We start from the raw sequence: 17,286 nt of genomic DNA, 5'->3' as shown, positions 1-17,286 counted from the left end.
GTGGTGATGATGACACCATCACATGAATGTACTTTGTACCACTGAACCATATGCTTAAAAATGGTTAAAATAGAAAATTTTATATTTCACCCCAATTAATAAAAAAAAAGAAAAACACACACAAGAAGTAAGTTAATTAGATTTAGATTTAGATTTAGTAAGTTAATTAGATTCAGTGTGCTTTGGTCTATGTGTTCATGGCACGGGAGCATGGCACTCTGATGGGCTGGTTTTATTTATTAAAGATCTGCCAGGACACTGAAGAGCCAGAAACAAAGAAAAGCAGAGAGAAGAGCTAAGTGAGGTTAAAGGTGCAGCAACAGCAAAGGTGTCAGACCCCAATTCTGTCTGAAAGCAAGCTGAGAATCAGTGACCAAGCCAAAAAGAGAGGTTTCCAATCTGTGTTGCCATTTTTGTTGGTGTTTCTCATATACACAGGAAACTCCTAACATCTTGTTAAAAATGCATGTTTTGACTCGGTAAGACTGGTGGGGGTCCAGATTTTGTATTCCTGATAAGCTCCCAAGTGATGGGGATTATTGCTGGTCCATGGACCAAACACTGGGTAGCAAGGACATAGATCACAATAACTTCCTCCAAGGTGGCTCACCAGGTGTGGGGTTCAGACCACCTGCACTGAAGCCCAGGGCGCTTTCACAAAGCAAGTTGTGGGCCTTATCCCAAACCTATTAAGTCATGATTCCTGAGAATGGAACTGGAATCAACACATTTAACAAGCTTCCCAGTTGCTTGTAACGTATTATATTTGAGAACCACGGCTAATAGGCTATCATCATGTGTCACTAAATAAAATAATTTGCTTTTCCATTTCCAATTTAGAAAGGCCTTTCATTCCTTCTTTCTTCTGTACCTGTACACCTGGTTGACAAAGATGATCATTAGCCCCACTTGGCAGATGAGGAAACTATTTGCAGTCATTATATGCTGGACTCAAGGTTTTCTGACTCCAAGAAAAGCATTCTTTTTGTTATTTTGTGGCTCACTCTCCCACTTTACCATATCTTTACTTATACTCCTACACAAATTAGAAGTGCTTTTATGTCTAAAAAGCTTTGCAGAGCAATTTTCTTGCTGTGATGCCTTTAAAGATTTCAATCTAATTTAGCACATTAAGCAGCACTGTTTATGCTTATGAGCATAGAGCTATCCAAGGTCATGACAAAAAGAAAATGTTTGGTGAAGTAATTAAGAAATAGACTGCTTTGAGATTTTTTTTTTAATCTTTTTTTTTCACCTTTCACCTAGACTTAACAATTGTTTTTCATTTTCTCTTTCAATCATTTGCCAGAAAGTTTCTGACATGATGACACTTCACCCCTAAGTACTTTAGCATGCATGTACAAGCATAAGAATATTCTCCTACGTTACCACAATCACATTACCACACCTAAGAAAATCAACATTAATTTGGTAATATCGAATATGTAGTCTATGATTTAAATTTTTCTAGTAATCCTAATGTCTTTTATTGCTTTTTTCTCAAATTCAATCAAGGTTTATTGCATTTGGTTGTTTTGTCTCTGTATAATCTAGAACAAAACTTTCTTCTTTTTTTTTATTTTTCATGATGTTAATTTCTTTAAAGTCTAGGCCTTGTAAGGTGCCCCACATTTTGGATCAATGTTATTCCATTCTTGTGATTAGATTTAGGTTGAATGTTTTTGGCAAGACCATCACATAGTTAAATGTCATGTATCGCTCATGCATCATTACAGGAGACACAGCTTGGTGAATTGTCTCACCACTGGTGGTGCTAAATTTGATGAACTGTTGACGGTATGCTGTTATTTGCCAAATCTCACATTATAGATTCTTTTGCTCATAGTAAGTGATTCTTTAAGACTGTGAATATCCTCCTCCCTCATAATCTTTTACCCAGTGATTTTTAGCATTCTCTGATAATTCTTACCCAAATCAGTTATTTCATTGAGGATTGCAAAATGGTGATTAAATCAGCCTGGCCATTTGTCGGCATTCACGTGGAAAGAAAGTGTGCTAGGTTTGACAGAACTCTACTTTAAGTCACCTCAAGTCACACTGGCTACTCACTTTTCCTCATCTTTCTTAAGAGGCCATCTCTCTTAGAACTCCTTTGCTGGAAGTGGGGAATACCAGGGATAGATTTCTCCCCAATGCCAGCAAATGCCCACCTGAGAGAAAAGGCTCTCAAAATTCCTTCTCCTAAACATCCTGGCTCCAGATAGCCTCTCTGGTGTCTGCCTGGCATTATCCATCTCTCTTGCACTCAGCTGGAGAAAATCATATGCTTTCTCTCCCATTATCATCAATGACCACTTCAATTTTTTTTCCCACCCTTTCCAAATCTGACCCAGAATGTCTGCATAGCAGGGACTGGGGCAGCAATCTGAGGGATGAGACCAGGGTGCTTGTTTTGGAGTGGTATCTCTCGCACAGACTCTATATTATAGATCAGGTTTTTTAAAAAGTAAGATTTTATATAAGATTGAGAAAATGCAATTGCTCACATTAAAGATGGCGATGAAGACTGAGGTGCAGAGGCTGAGAGAGAGCTGATGGAGAGCTCAATGGGGCTAAAGCTGCCTTATACTACCTCTTGAAGCAGTCATTCCCCCAACCCTTATACCCATTCTGCCTTGTCCCCCTTCCTCTTCAGAGAGCCCAGAAGTCATGATCCAGGCGTTTCCTCAGTGTCTCAATACCATGTCTACAAGCCCAGTTGCCTCAGCCTCTGTTCTACCTTCCTCCTCATTGCAAAGAAAGTATCTGCTCTTAAAAAGCCATTCCTTCCATCTGTGCTTTGAATTCCACTCTTCCTGTCTTCTCAAGAATCTTACACAACTGAATATCCTTTTCTCTGTCTTGTCTGTTCAGGTCTCCTCTTCTCCCTTTACTGGACCTTTATCATCATCATTTAAATGTTCTAAAAAAGTCCTTTCTCCACCCATAGTCATGTCCTGCTTGTTTCTCTTCTTCCCTTCACAGCTGAACTAAGTGTTCTACTTCCTATTTCTTATTCATGTCTCATTAAACTCTAATCTGGATTCTGCCCCTACCACTTTACCAAATAGCTCTTGCTAAGATTACCAGTGGCTTCAAGTGGCTGTACCCATTGGACACTATTCAATACTGATCTTGATTGATCTCTCAAGTTGGCCACATCCTGCTCTGGAAGCACGTTTGTTCCTTGGTCACTGTGCTTTCCTGGTTTTCCTCTTAATTTTCAAACAGTTCCTACTCAGTTCCTTCCATTGAAGCTCCTCAGCTTCAGTGTAGACCCCTCTTCTCTTCTACTTTCTGGTATCTCATTAAATCATCACACTTCCGTGACTGTTTAAATCGCCTGATGCCTCCTGCACATAGATGCCCAGTGTAAATCTCTTTATGAGCACTAGACTTACAAATCCAACTACTACTAGAGGCTTCCATGCAGATGCCTCACTGCTGCTGAAACTCGGTGTGCCAACACTGAACTCATTTGTCTTCTCTTCAAACCTGCTTTCCTCAAGAGTGGGTCATTTTATAAATGCTACTGAGCCTGGGGATAACTGTCACTTGACATTTTCTCTCTCTTACCTCCCACATCTAGTCATGATTTTATCTGCTAAATCTGCCTAATCTATTTACTTGTCCCCATCTTACCTGGTCCAAGTCACCATCATCACTCACCTGGACCACCATAAAAAATACAGCATGTCATTAAGATGGTGACCATACTGGTTAATAGATGGTTTTCTTTGCATACATTTTGTCATTTCATTCCATGCTGCACACTGCAGCCCAAGTGATTTCTGGTTTAACAGATTCATTTCAATTTTTTCTTTTATGCAGTGCTGGGTCTTGAATCCAGGGCCTCATGCATGCCAGATAAGCATTCTGCCACTGAGCTGTATCCCCAGCTGAACTGAAATATCAGTAACATGACTTATAGTTCACCCATTTAAACAAAAGATCTTTTTCAAACAATTTTAAGCAGGTTATTCCCTGCTTGTAAACTTAAATTCAAGTTTGAATCTTTATTCTGGCTTAACAGGCCTACATGATCTTCCCCCTTGCTTCCTGACATCTCCAGCTTCATTCTGTTTCATTCACTCTCCAGACTTCAGCCATCTTTTCTGTTTCTTAAAAAACAAAACAGGGCTGGGGAGATAGCTCAGTCGGTAGAGTGCTTGCCTTGTAAGCACAAGGCCCTGGGTTTGATCCCCAGCACCCACAAAAAAAAAAACAAAAAAACAAAAAACAAGACAGATAAAGTTATATGTATTTATGGTACACAACATGATCTTTTAAATTATATATACACTGTAGAATGATTACAACTAGCTAAATAACAACTGGATCTCCTCACACATAGTTATCATCTTTATGGTGAAAACATTTTACATCCTCTTGCTTTGCATTTTTTAAGAATAAATGTTCAATACAGTGGTAGAGCATGTGCTTAGCATGTGCAAAACCCTGAGGTCAATCCACAGCACACATGCAAAGAAATATATCATCATGAAATAGTGCCCACACTGTATAACAGATCTCTTGAACTTGTTCCTCCTATTTTTTGGGTGGGTGGGTTACTGGGGATTGAACTCAGTGTTTAACCACTGAGCCATCCCCAGCCCTTATTTATTTATTTAGAGACAGAATTTTGTTAAGTTGCTGAGGCTGGCTTTGAACCTGTGATTCTTCTGCCTCAGACCCCCATGTTGCGGGGATTGCTGGCATGTGCCTCCCATGCTTATTCCTCTCATCTAATGGTAAACATGTATCCTTTGACCAACATCCCCCACTTCTAACCACCCCAGTCTTGGAACCACTATTCTACTCTCTACTTGTCTGAGATCAACTTTTTTTGGATTCACAGGAGAGATCATGTGGTATTTGCTCTTCTCTTCCTTGAACTTGCCATATCCTTTATTTCATTTTTACATGGTGAGCTTTCTTCATAGAATACTCTTCCCTCTTACCTCCTTCTAACTCTTCTTTGTCATCCAGCCTCAGCCTGAATGACACTTCTGGAAAGCTTTCCTTGATACCTCCAGCTCCTGGTACATTAGGGGCCAGATGCTTTCTCCATCCTTTGCAAACCCTTCATAGTTGTGGTTGTTTAAAGTTTGACATCCCTACCAGACTACAGAACAGGGACTGTGTCTGTCTTGTTCATCTCTGTGTCCTAACTGCCTCACACAGTTGCCTGGCACATAAGAGCAATCTCTAAATACTGTTGGATGAATGGGGCTATTGTCACTGTGCTCCGTGACCTGCGCTGCCCCCTGCTCTCATCCTTGTTGAGGTCACCACTGCCAAAGTTGCCTTATGCCTTATCAGTGTCATTCTGGGCTGAGAGAAACAGTCTCAGAATGTGATCTTGCTGTTTTACCTTTGTAGCTCAGCTGGGAATAGACTAAGTGCTGAGTCCAACTATATTGGCCCTGATGCTAAGCTGCCAAGCCATTAGATTTTAGGGAATAATTTTCGACTCTGAACCAAGGAAGAAGAATTAAAAACTATTGACTCAATTCAAGTTCACATGTATGTATATAGATGAGTTGATACATAGAGTAATGTATGCATGAGTACGTACACACATGTAAATGTTCATGTATAACCACAGGGCCCAGCTGTCACTCTCAAATATACATGCATGCACACTCTCACAGAGAGTGTGATATATACTCATTCCTTACATATGTACACAGAGAGTAAAATGGCATATGCTTGGCACTTATGCATATGTACAGAAGCAAGCTGATATACTCATTACATATGTATACACACAGGCAAATGACATATGCTCAAAACATATGTATACATACAGAGACAAGCTGACATACTTAAACACATTCAGTGGAAAGATAGAATTATTTAGTTCCATTTGAGTTTCTCTTAATTCCTCCATGTGCCTAGCTCCTTGCTTTATCTCTCATGATTCTGGCTCAGTGGATGCCATTCTCAAGTTCCCAGGCTCTTGGCTGTAACCTCTTGTCCTTCCCTTTCACCCACCTGGATATTTGTCATAACTTTTCCTCCCAGCTGTTGGCTGCCCCTCCAGTCACCAGGTTTCCCTCTTGCAGTTCTCTTCAGTAGGCAGCCAGCCCAGATGAGCTCTTTTGTCTCATGAATTTAACCCTTTGGGTTTTGTTTTGGAGTACTAATTGTGACATTGGATAGATCTGGTCTCAGCCCTGTTGCCCACTGACTATGTAACCTTGGGAAAATGACTTAACCTAGTCAAATTCATTTTCTCTTCTAGAGAATGAAGATAACATTAGCATCTTCCCTACTAGGATTTTGGTAGTATATATTAGATAATACATATGGAACTTTTATCCTAGTTTGTAAGTGCAGGTAATGACAACTGCCACTGAAAATAAGTAACATTTGCTGGTGATGTGGCACATGCCTGTAATCTCAGCTGTTGAGATGCTGAGGCAGGAGAATTGCAAGCTCAAGTCCTGCCTGCACAACTTAGAGAGACCCTGCCCCAAAATTAAAGAAAAGTAGGGGGGGCTGGAGATATAGCTCAGTAGCAGACCCCCTGGGTCCAATCCTGTACTGCAAAAACAACAAGTCCCACAGAAATCAAAAGCAATAATATTTATCACATGCTCATTATGCCACCACTTTTGGCTAATTATTTATTGAATACTTGTGATGTACTAAGTATGTTCTAAGCATTTTACATATATGAATCCCCCTTTTTACTACTGCATGCTAATATGCAGGGTCTCTTGCATGCTAGTATGCATGCTACCACGGTCATCCCCCAACCCTCTATGAAACCATTTATCCTTACAATGACCCTGTGAAGTAGATAAAAACAGAACGGAGTAGATCATGGAACTGAGGCATAGTGAGAAGTAACTTGCCCAGGGTTATAGAACCAGCAAGTGACAGAGCTAAGACACAGACCCAGATGGTTTGGTTCCAGAGCTTACACTCTTGATTATTCTCTTCTACCTCCCGCTTCCATTTATGTGTGATTGTCTTTGTCAGGAAAGCTATTTCTTTGGTACAATCCTTTATGAGTTAAAACCCTTGGAGAAATTTTGAATTGCAGTTGAAATTTTCCATTTGCTGAAAGATCAAGAAAAATCTTAATTCTGTATTCAGAGCAGTGCTCAACAATTGAATGACAAGAAGACCTGCAGGAAAACCCAGAGATGCCTCCTCATTCTCTCTGCCCACTCACAGGGACTGTTTGGGTGAGAAGCCTTTCAAACTGACAGAATTATAGTGGGGAGGCTGTTCTTTGGATTCTCATTGCACGTTTTGTTCGGATATCTATATATGCCTCCTTGCCTCTGCCCACCATGCACATTATGGGATTGTGGGTAGGAGTAATAGTGCCTTCAACCAGAGTCCTTGACAAGGTACTCACAGGAATTCCTGCATCATGATCACAAGAAACCCCAACAAAATCTCCTGACACTTTTGCAGGGTGCTCAGGATGGCTTGTGCATATTCCTGGCAGCTGCGGATTTTTTTTTTTTTTCCCCCAGTGCTGAGGAGTGAACCCAGGGCAGGGCCTCTCACATACTAAGCATGTGCTCTACTACTGAACTACAGCCCCCAGCCTTTCACTGTAGTCTGTTTTCTAATTCATATTAATTGTACATATGGGGTTCATTGTGATATTTTCATATTTGCATACAGTGTGCATTGATCATATCCAACCCCTTCTCTATCCTCTGCTGCCCCTACCCCAATCCCTTCCAAATTCCTAGTAATCAGTTTTCTACTTTTCAGGTTGACCTTTTTTGGCATCCACGTACACTACTTATCTTTCTGTCTGACTTATTTTACTTAACATGAAGTCCTCTAATTCCATCCATTTTGCTGCAGATGACAGGATCACATTCTTCTTTATGGCTGAATAATGCTCCATTGTGTATCTAGATCACATTTTCTTTATCCATTCACCTGTTGATGGGCACCTAGCCTGATTTTGTATCTTGGTTATCAGGATTAGTCTGGCTACAGTCACGACAGTTCCAGTCTTTGCTTAATCTTGTATCTGATGATGTTTCTCCAACTTCTCACGTTTGTGATGTGGAGGGCTTCTGGATCAGAATGAACCAGATGACTCCAACTTCTAGCTTTGTAGCCTGAGGTACTTAACCTCACTAGGCCTTTGTTTCCTAATTCATAAAATGGAAATAATACCTACCAACAAGGTGGGTAGGAGGGATTAGTGATAACAAATATAGTGTCTGACATTACTTTGGAGGTCCTCAGTGAATTAACCTAGCAGATCCTCAGAGAATTATAGTTATTATTAATATCATATAATACAATAATTATTCTCTTCCATCAATGTTATTATAATCGGTCTCCTTTACTAGAGTTTAAGCTCTATGAAAAACAGGGACTTTGTTTTGTTCACTGCTGTTTCTCTGTATCTACAAAGTGTCTAGATCAGAGTGGATGTCCATTAAATATTTGTTGAATCAATGAATGAAGTTCTAAACAAGTGGACCTTGCTGTCTTAGGTCCTTCCTACTCTGGTTGACATTCAGATTCTCTTATAGGCCCTTGGCTTGTTTGGAATGCTCCCCTGTCACCTGGTTAATTCCCATTTATCCTCTCATCTTAGCACAAGCATCACACCTTCAGGGATATCTCTGACTTTCCTCTCTGTAGCATTTACCAATGTTGCAATTTTATTTTTATTTGTTTAACTTTGATTAATATTTTACTGTAAACTTCTTAAGAACAGAGACCAAGTCTGTTGGACTCACCACTGAATTCTCATGGACTAGGAATAGACCCTCAATATCAATGAACTGAATGAATGAATGACTTATCCACTCCCATTTTTTTTTTTTTTTTTTTTTTTTAAAGATCCCTCTCTCTAGGAAGGGGGCAGTCCCAGGCTTGTGCCAGTGCTACACCATAAATCAACCCTTTCTCCTGTTTCTGGATGGAGCATTCTGACTCTCCCCTAGGGGGGCCAATTTGTCAGCCCCCAGGTGTCTCATTACTGCTTCTCAGGACTTCATTATGCAGCTAGTTCATCCAGCAGGAGTTCCAGAAAAGCCAGGATTTTGGCAGGGCTGGGAGTATGGGATGGAATCTGCCATTTACTCCCACCCCACCCTCGCTCTATTTATATTTAGTATTTATCACACTGTGTTGTAACTGTTAATTTTCAGATGTCTTGCCATCCCCACACAGTGAGGGCAGGATTATCTCCTGCCTCCAGAGGCTACTGTAGTGCCTAGCATGCAACAAATGCTCATAAAGGTTTCTTGAAGGAATGCAATGTTTTCCATGAGTGAAGTTTTATTGAGGACAAGAACTGACTCATAGGAAAGGGGGCACTACCTTTGGCATTTTTCTTTTTAAACCTAAGCCAAGAAACCCCTTTAAGTTAATTCTGATTGAGTTTTTCACTACTTGGAACTGAAAACATTTTTTTTTGGTGGGGAGGGGGTACTAGGGACTGAACTCAGGGGCACTCAACCACTGAGCCATATCCCCAGCCCTACTTTGTATTTTATTTAGAGACAGGGTCTCACTGAGTTGCTTAGTGCCTCGCCATTACTGAGACTGGCTTTGAAATCATGATCCTCCTGTCTCAGCCTCCTGAGACCAGGTGTGCACCTGGTTGAAAACATTATCGATAACAGCAACTAATGGTGTTCAAGTATAGGATCTTCAATAGATATTCACCCCTCTCACTTACCTCCTTAAGAATATAAGGATAGACTTCCCAACTTCTTGTTTTTGGGTTCAACCCCAGTACTAGTTTTAGCCTGTGGGATGTCAGCAGAAATGTACCAAAGCCAGTGTTGAAAGTGCTTGCATGGTGGGTCTGCCTGCGTGCAACACCGCCACCTGAGAATTTCTTCTGGTAGCTGCTGCCACTTCAGTCAGGGCCTCAGAAGGAATACTGGTGGAGTGGACCAGAGCTCAGCCTGTGCACAGGACCCAAGCCCAGCTGGGATACGAGGCTTCAGCAGAGTCATCCAGCCAGGCCTCGCCTTGACCAATCAAGTCCCAACCAACCCCTATGAGACCTAAGAGAAATGATTATTGTTTCATGCTGCTGAGATTTTATGGTTGTTATGGAGCAATAGCTGATTGATCAAGATGAGGTCAGAGGTTTCCAAACATGAGAGGGCATCAAGTTATCCAGAGAACTTTAAAAAGAAATAAGATACTTGAGCTTCACCCAGACTGTCTGGAGTAATGTTCAGAATCTACATTTCTTTTAAACTCTCAGGATGAATTTTATGTATCAAGTTCCACATCATTTTGTTATCTGGTCTTTTGGAGCCACTGATATTAGAATGTGATGCAGGTTTTATTAGATAACCTCTAAGATCTATTTTTTTTTTTTTTCTTTCTGAGATTGTATGAGCAAAGTCAGAAATCCTGTTTCTGAAGAAGAGTCCTTTTCAATTTGAAATTTTTTTTTTTTTTGTACCAGGGACTGAACTCAGGGGCACTTAACTACTCAGCTACATTCCTAGCTCTTTATTGTATTTTATTTAGAGATAGGTCTCACTGAGTTACTTAGGGCCTCACTAAGTTGCTGAGGCTAGCTTTGAACTCTTAATCCTCCTGCCTCAGTCTCCTGAGCTGCTGGGGTTATAGGCATGTGTCACCATACTCAGCTCAATTTGAAAACTTTTGAGAAATCTGTGTTGAATTTTTCTTACCTAATTTGAAGAAAGATACAATATAAATTAAATTATGATTTATGACCCCAGGGTTGTTTGCTTTTTCATTTAGGAATGTCTACTCATTATTTCTGCCTGGGCTATGGTCAAGGCAGAATACTGGGGTTGGGAGGGCCAAGATACAAGTCAGGGAAGTAGCACAGGTGAAGTAAAGATTCAAAGAGCTGCTGAAGGAGTGGTCTGAGAAGGAGCTTTCCTCTGTGGCTTAGTAGTCAGGGACCTGGGATCACACCCAATTCAGAAGTTCAGTTGCAGCTGAAACAATTGCCATCCACTGCTGATAGTTTAGAGGTTTGAGGCAAATCTTTATGTTAAAAACTGCAAATTTATTTATGTAAATAGCAGGATGAGGACATATTTAAAAGGAAATAACTTTTAAAAATTATAACAATAAAAAAAATTTCCCTGAAAAAATTCAGATCATAGCTGGGTGCCATGGCTCACACCTGTAATCCCAGCAGCTCAGGAGGCTGAGGCAGGAGGATTACAAGTTTGAGACCAGCCTCAGCAATTTATCTAGACCCTAAGCAACTTAGTGAGACCCCTGTTTCAAAATAACAAATACAAAGGGCTAGGGCTGTGGCTCAGTGGTAGAGTACCCTTGGGTTCAATCCCTGGTTCAAAAAAAAAGTTCAGATCATACAGAAAAATACAAAGGATAAGGAACTACTTCTTATAAGCTACTTTTCAGAGATAACCACTGGTAATATATTGCTGTATAGTCTTCTTGACCTTTTTTCCTATGGTATACACATGTACTTTTTAGAAAAATAGGATTTTCTTGTACTCATTAGTATGCTGTTTTTTTCTACATCAGTAAACATTAACCTAATTGTCATTGTTATTAAAGTTGCATCATAGGCCAACATACTGAGAGGTACCACACTTTATATTTAAGTAGTCCCCACTGGTGGACACTTAGGTTAAATTTTACTATTGTAAAAAGGCTCTGATGAACGTTCTTATTTATACATTTTTGTGTGCCTTTTCGATAATTTCTGTAGGATAAATTCCAATAAATGGGATTGCTAGAATAAAGGGTAAAACCATTTTAAAGGGTTTTCATTCATGGTCAGATTGTCCTCCCAAAGTGTATGAATTAATAGATCCGGGTTTTGTCAATTCCTTTAACTCTTGTTAATCATCCTGGGGCAGGGGCAGAATCCTGTGGTTTTATCTTGCCTTTTATTACTAATGGTTTTAATTCTCTTTCCATATATTTATGGTCTATGCTTTTTCTGAATAAGGCAGTCAGCCTTTCCTTATTACCTGTTTATATAAGTATTCTGCCTCATATTTACATCAAAGGCACTTTTCCTGATGTGGTTTTCTTGTGGGTTTTCCGCACGTCTTAATTTTATGAGTTAAACTGGTTGAGTTTTTCAAAGACACTTAAAAATTCCTTCTGAGGTGGGAGGCAGCATAATGAAATGAAAAGAACAGAGGACTTTCCAAGAATTCAGTCCAGGATCTTTATGTGTGGGTGTCACCTAGTAAGATGTGGTAGTAAGAACTGGTCTGGGAGTAGGGTCATTTTAAGTCTCTGGGTCCTAACTTCCTCATCTGTTGATCAGAATGAAAACTCCTTTGTAGGACTGTAAAGGAGAATTGGAGAGAAATGCACGCAGCTAGCTTCCTCCAGGCCTCGGACACAGTAAGTCCTTTCTAAATCTTAGCTATTATTAGGGGGAGAGAGCAATACAGACTTTCCAAAGTATTTTAAATTCAGTTGGTGTGCGCGCATCTGGGAACCCGGTGGGGGTGAGGTCCTAGAGAATCAGCCATTCACGCAGCATTTCTGTGAACTGCACGGCTGGAGTCAGAACTTGGGTTCCAATTCTGATCCTGCCTATATTCTTGGTATGTGACCTTGGGCAAGTCACCTTTTGCTCTCCGCGGTCGTTTCTTCACCTGGAGAACAGAGGATAGCCCACCTGCCCTTCTTTCCCAGCGTTTCAAAACGTTTAGAAAGAAACGCTTCAAAAACGCTCACAAAGGGCGACGACGACGACGTCTGTTAGGGAAACGCGGCTGGCTGGGTCACCTCGGTGCCGCGAAACCCACCCGGCGGCCGAGAGGTGCGCGCCCCGCGCCCGGCCCCCGCCCCGCCGCAGGAACAATAGCTGCCCCGGAGGCGGCGCCGGCCGCGGGCGGGGGCGGAGCTGCCGGCGCGGGCGCTGGGGGTGTGCGCGGGGCGGGGGTCGCAGCCACCCCTCCCGCCCGCGGCTCCGTCACGCGCCCCTCACCGGGCGGGCCGGGGTCTTTGTGACGCGGTGGCGACGGCCGCGGACACAAAGGGAAGGGAGCCGACGAGCGAGGGGCTGGGCCTGCCCCCGCCCCGCGACCCCCGCCCACCGCGCGCGCGCCCGCTCGCGCCCCCGGCCTCGATCTCCCCCACGCGGGCTCGCACCCTCGCGCGCTCCCTCGCGCGCCCGCGACCCTCGCTCGCGCCGGGACCCACCGACTCTGTCCCGAGCGCTGCGGGCCGGGGCCTGGCGGGCGCTGCGGGTGGGGCGGGGATGCCGAGGGGCTGCTCCCGGGCGCAGCGGCGCGGCTGCTAGGAGGCGGCGAGGCGGCGGCGGGGCTCTGGGCGCGCGGCTGGATGCCCCCGGCCTGCAGCTCCCTGCACTTCCCGCCGTCCAGGGGCGCCAGCCATGGGCGCCGCGGCCGCTGAGGCGCCGCTCCGGCTGGCTGCCGCGCCCCCGCTCGCCTTCTGCTGCTACACGTCGGTGCTTCTGCTCTTTGCCTTCTCCCTGCCCGGCAGCCGCGCGTCCAACCAGCCCCCGGGTGGCGGCAGCGGCGGCGGCGGGGACTGTCCCGGTGGCAAAGGCAAGAGCATCAACTGCTCAGGTAGGACCGTGCAGAGCCCGCCCCGGGCCCCCTCCTTCCGCCGTCGCCCCGTTCCGGGTTCCCGCGGCGGGGCTGGGAAAGACCCGGGCGTGAGGGCGGAGGGCAGGGCGCGAGCGCGCGGTGCGGGCTTGGGGACCGGCGTTGGGGACGGGGAGTGGCCTGCGTGCGTCCGTGGGTGTCGAGTGGCTGGGTGAGGGCGGCCCCGCGACCGGCAAGGCTGGACCCCGCGAGGCGGGCCGGCCGGGGCTCCCGGTGTGATCGCGGGTGTGCTCGCGGGAGCGCGTGTTTGTGTTGTGAAGGCTCCGGGGAGGGAGGCCGGCCCAGGCTGGCATCTGAGTGTGAGCGCTGTGGGGAGATGGTGAGGGGCTGGGGGCGAGGCGCAGGGCTGGAGGAGTGCCGGTGTGCAGGGCGAGTTCTTCCTTAGGGCGCTCGGGTCTCGGGGTCGTTGTGGGTAATGGAACGGGTAGCCACAGGACGCGAGTGGCGATAGTGAGTGTGTGGGAGACCTTCGGGTTCAGAGGTGGGATGGGTCTTGAAGTGTCCCCAGGTCTTTGGGTGTGGGGAAAGACCCAGGGCTCCGAAAGTGACCTGTGTTTTTATGTGTTGTGTATGGATGAAGCCTGGGGCTCAGGTCGTCCCCCTGGCGTTTGCATTGAGGAGGAGGGATAGGAGTCCTAGAGTGAACCCCATTTAGCAGACGGAGAGGGCCAGGGAGTCATCTCGTGTGGGCTTTGGGTGTAGAAACAGGTAATTTAGGCCTCAAAGAGTGCCCCTGAATAGGAAGGTGTAACCCTGTGTTATTAAGGTGGTGTGCTAAGAGGAGAGAGTGATGTGCCTCTGTTTGTTTTGCCAGAGGGAGGGCCCAGAGATTGGCAGCCAGGGGAGCTAGGGAGTGACCTCTCCCCTCTCTCCAAGGCCGCCTGCCCTCCCACAGCTGTTGGAAACAAAGAGCTTGCTGGGGCTTTAATGGATGACACTGGGGAGGAGGGTACTGGGCATTTAAGTTTCCTTTTCCTTTCTAAAGGGGTCCCAGAGGAACCCAAGGATTCAGGCCTGGGGCAAGGAAAGGCATCCAGGTCTCTTGGGTGATGGGTGGGTCCTGGGGCTGGCGTGGTAGATGCTAGTGGTTATAAGATAATCCTTACTAACTTGTTCTTTTATCAGTTCTCAATCCTCCACTAGTCTTTAAACCCAGAGAAAGCGGGAGGAAGGATGGACAGGAGGCCACCAGGAATCTGCTGGCCTGCCTGCCAGACAACCTCTGTACCTTCTGACTCTAAAGAGACATTGTTTTGGGGTAGAGGGGCCTGATGAAGGAGCAAGAAGGTCTCAGCACAGGGCTAAGGTTTTGGCTTCCTGTTTAGGTTTGAAGGTCTAAAACCTTTTAATTTCACATTTAATGGGGTGGGGGATGTTTGGGAACAGATAACAATGGCATGTCCATTAAAAGCATTTCCACCCATGAAATAAGTTTTTCTAATGGTAAGTGGGATATAAAATAAGGCTTTTATAAGTAAGCATACTTTAAGAATAAAGGCTATTCGTATATCAGAGTGCCTTTTAGTAAAAACAAATATTGGTTATCAAACTTGCCAGTGATCACACATGTCAAAATATTTTACAGACTAATATGCTGTGGTTATTTGTTTTTGCTAAACCAAGTTGTCTTTAGCAAAATATGGTGTGTATTGGGATTTTTTTTCCCTGAATGTTTTCTACCTCTTCAGTGCAGAGTTGGTTTTTAAAAAGGAAATAGAGAACTGGAAACCCACACCATGTGGGAAAAAGGGCATGGGATCTAGGAGTCATGACCATTGGTAGGCAGCTGGGTAATTTGGGACAGGTTATTTAATTTTTCTTGGTTTCTTCTTTTATTCTAAGAGAGACTTAAATTTAATAATATCTGAGCCTTCTTTCAAGGAATATTTGTGACTGATAAAAATGTCAATAAATTAGACTGATCAAATAAAACATTTTCTAGTCCTAAGAGACACTTGAATGACTCTGTTAACTGAATGACATTTGTAGATTTTTTTCGTAATTGTTGAAGGATGAAGACTGGGAAAGATTCATATGAAAATATGTATATTTTTTAATTGATGAATTTGAGAACTATAGTAATACAGTCTGGACATAAGCATCTGTTATTGCAATTGAAGATTTTGTGTAGGTCTTTTAGTGATACATTTTACTTATTCATGTATTTGAGTTTTAAAATCTAAATGTTAGTCCTGACTTCTGTCTACTTTCATTTTTGCTTTTGTACCACCATTTCAGCCCACCATGACTCTTAAGGAACCTTATTCTGTTAGACTGTGTATGGTGGCCACTAAACTTTGTGGCATGTACAAAGTGAAGAGCAGGTCTGTGATCTTATTAAAGTTTTTATTAAATTAACAGAAGTTGTATAGATGTGGGAAAGGATGGAACCCTGTGAGGTTTACTGGAGACTTCCTAGCAAGTTGGTTGATGTTGATACATTAGTCACTGAGATGTTCAACCAGCTATATATCCTCTTAGTTGAGTTTAACAGATTTTCTAGCTTCTGTTCAACATTCTACACTTTGTATGTCAGACTCTTATTAAAAGATTTGGTCAGATTGTCTTGTTAGAATCAGTTACATAAATGTCTATTTCATCTTTTTCTATTTTTGTAATCATATCGAAAAGCAAATGTGTAAAGCATGCCTTAGTAAAGCGCCTAGTGGTAGCTTTCTATTTACTGTATCCAAAGACTTGGTATTTACCCTTTCTAGAATTTTTCAGCAGATATGTGGCAAGGTAACCCATAGATGTTTTTCTGTATTTTCATGTCCCTTTTTTTTTTTTTTGAAAATTGAGGATGCAAGTTTCATTTCTGACTCCTGGTGCCTTGTCAAGGTAGCTTAACTAACTACTGGTTAGCAGTAATTTTTATCATATCTGAAAGGTTTTTAAGTATTGTGCATTTGTATTTGATCAGAAAGCAGATACTTTTGAACTAGTTTTATATTTCATTGCTGTTCACCATCCAAGCTACTCATCTTAGATGTTAGCTCCCTTTTGTTAAAATTCTAACCTTCCAGTTTAAAGATCAGGCTCCTTCATGAAGACAAGCAAAGATGCTGAATGGGTCTGCATTGTCCTTTCATCTTTTGATATTACAACATCTTCCCTAAGCAGTTAGTCCTTTGTTAATGTCTTCTTGTTCTAAATAACCCTTTTTTGTTGTTCTCTTGCCTTGGTACCCACTCATTCTGAACTTTAGGCTTATGGGCTGTTATCTTTGATTTTTTTTTTTTTTTATCTTTTTATTCTTGTTCTTTTAAAATCTAACTTATGAGAATACTTTGTTCATTCAAAGAAAAAAGTTTGGCACTACATGATATTTATGAAGAAAGGTGGACTTTGAGCTCAGGAGACCAGGTAACCATAGATGTGAGATTTTTTTCACTTGTAACATGGATGAGTGAATTTTTTTTTTTTTTTTTTGGACTTTAGGGTGTTTGAGATGAACAAATGGGGCTAAACATGAGGCATTTCTATCTTAGGAAATATGCTAAAGAGGCAGAAGAACACACTGAGAGCCCAATAAGTAGCATTTGGTGATAGATATAAGGTAGAGAATTTGAACTAGGTTTTAAAAATGTCACAGAAGTTAGGCATGGGTCCTCTGGGTAGTTATATGATGATAAAAATGATATATGATATATAGATGGAATAAATGTCATATTAAGAGAAGTACCTTTTTAGTGGGAATTCAGAATTCTGGGGA

General features: G+C 42.9%; 1 protein-coding gene across 1 annotated transcript in view; it reads left to right on the top strand.

The window, feature by feature from the left end:
• Nucleotides 1-12,880: 12,880 nt before the first annotated feature.
• Tmeff1 (transmembrane protein with EGF like and two follistatin like domains 1) overlaps nt 12,881-17,286 on the top strand; it is an 85,050-nt gene continuing 80,644 nt past the window's right edge. Inside the window, exon 1 of the mRNA XM_047524072.1 lies at nt 12,881-13,532. Within this exon, the coding sequence (XP_047380028.1) occupies nt 13,337-13,532 (196 nt within the window). The 5' untranslated portion in view covers nt 12,881-13,336. The remainder of the gene's footprint in view (nt 13,533-17,286) is intronic.

Source organism: Sciurus carolinensis, chromosome 14 (genome assembly GCF_902686445.1).
Source record: "Sciurus carolinensis chromosome 14, mSciCar1.2, whole genome shotgun sequence".
Taxonomy (NCBI): Eukaryota; Metazoa; Chordata; class Mammalia; order Rodentia; family Sciuridae; genus Sciurus; species Sciurus carolinensis.
The sequence above is the reverse complement of the archived record's forward strand: the minus strand, read 5'-3'. Positions and strand labels throughout refer to the sequence as shown.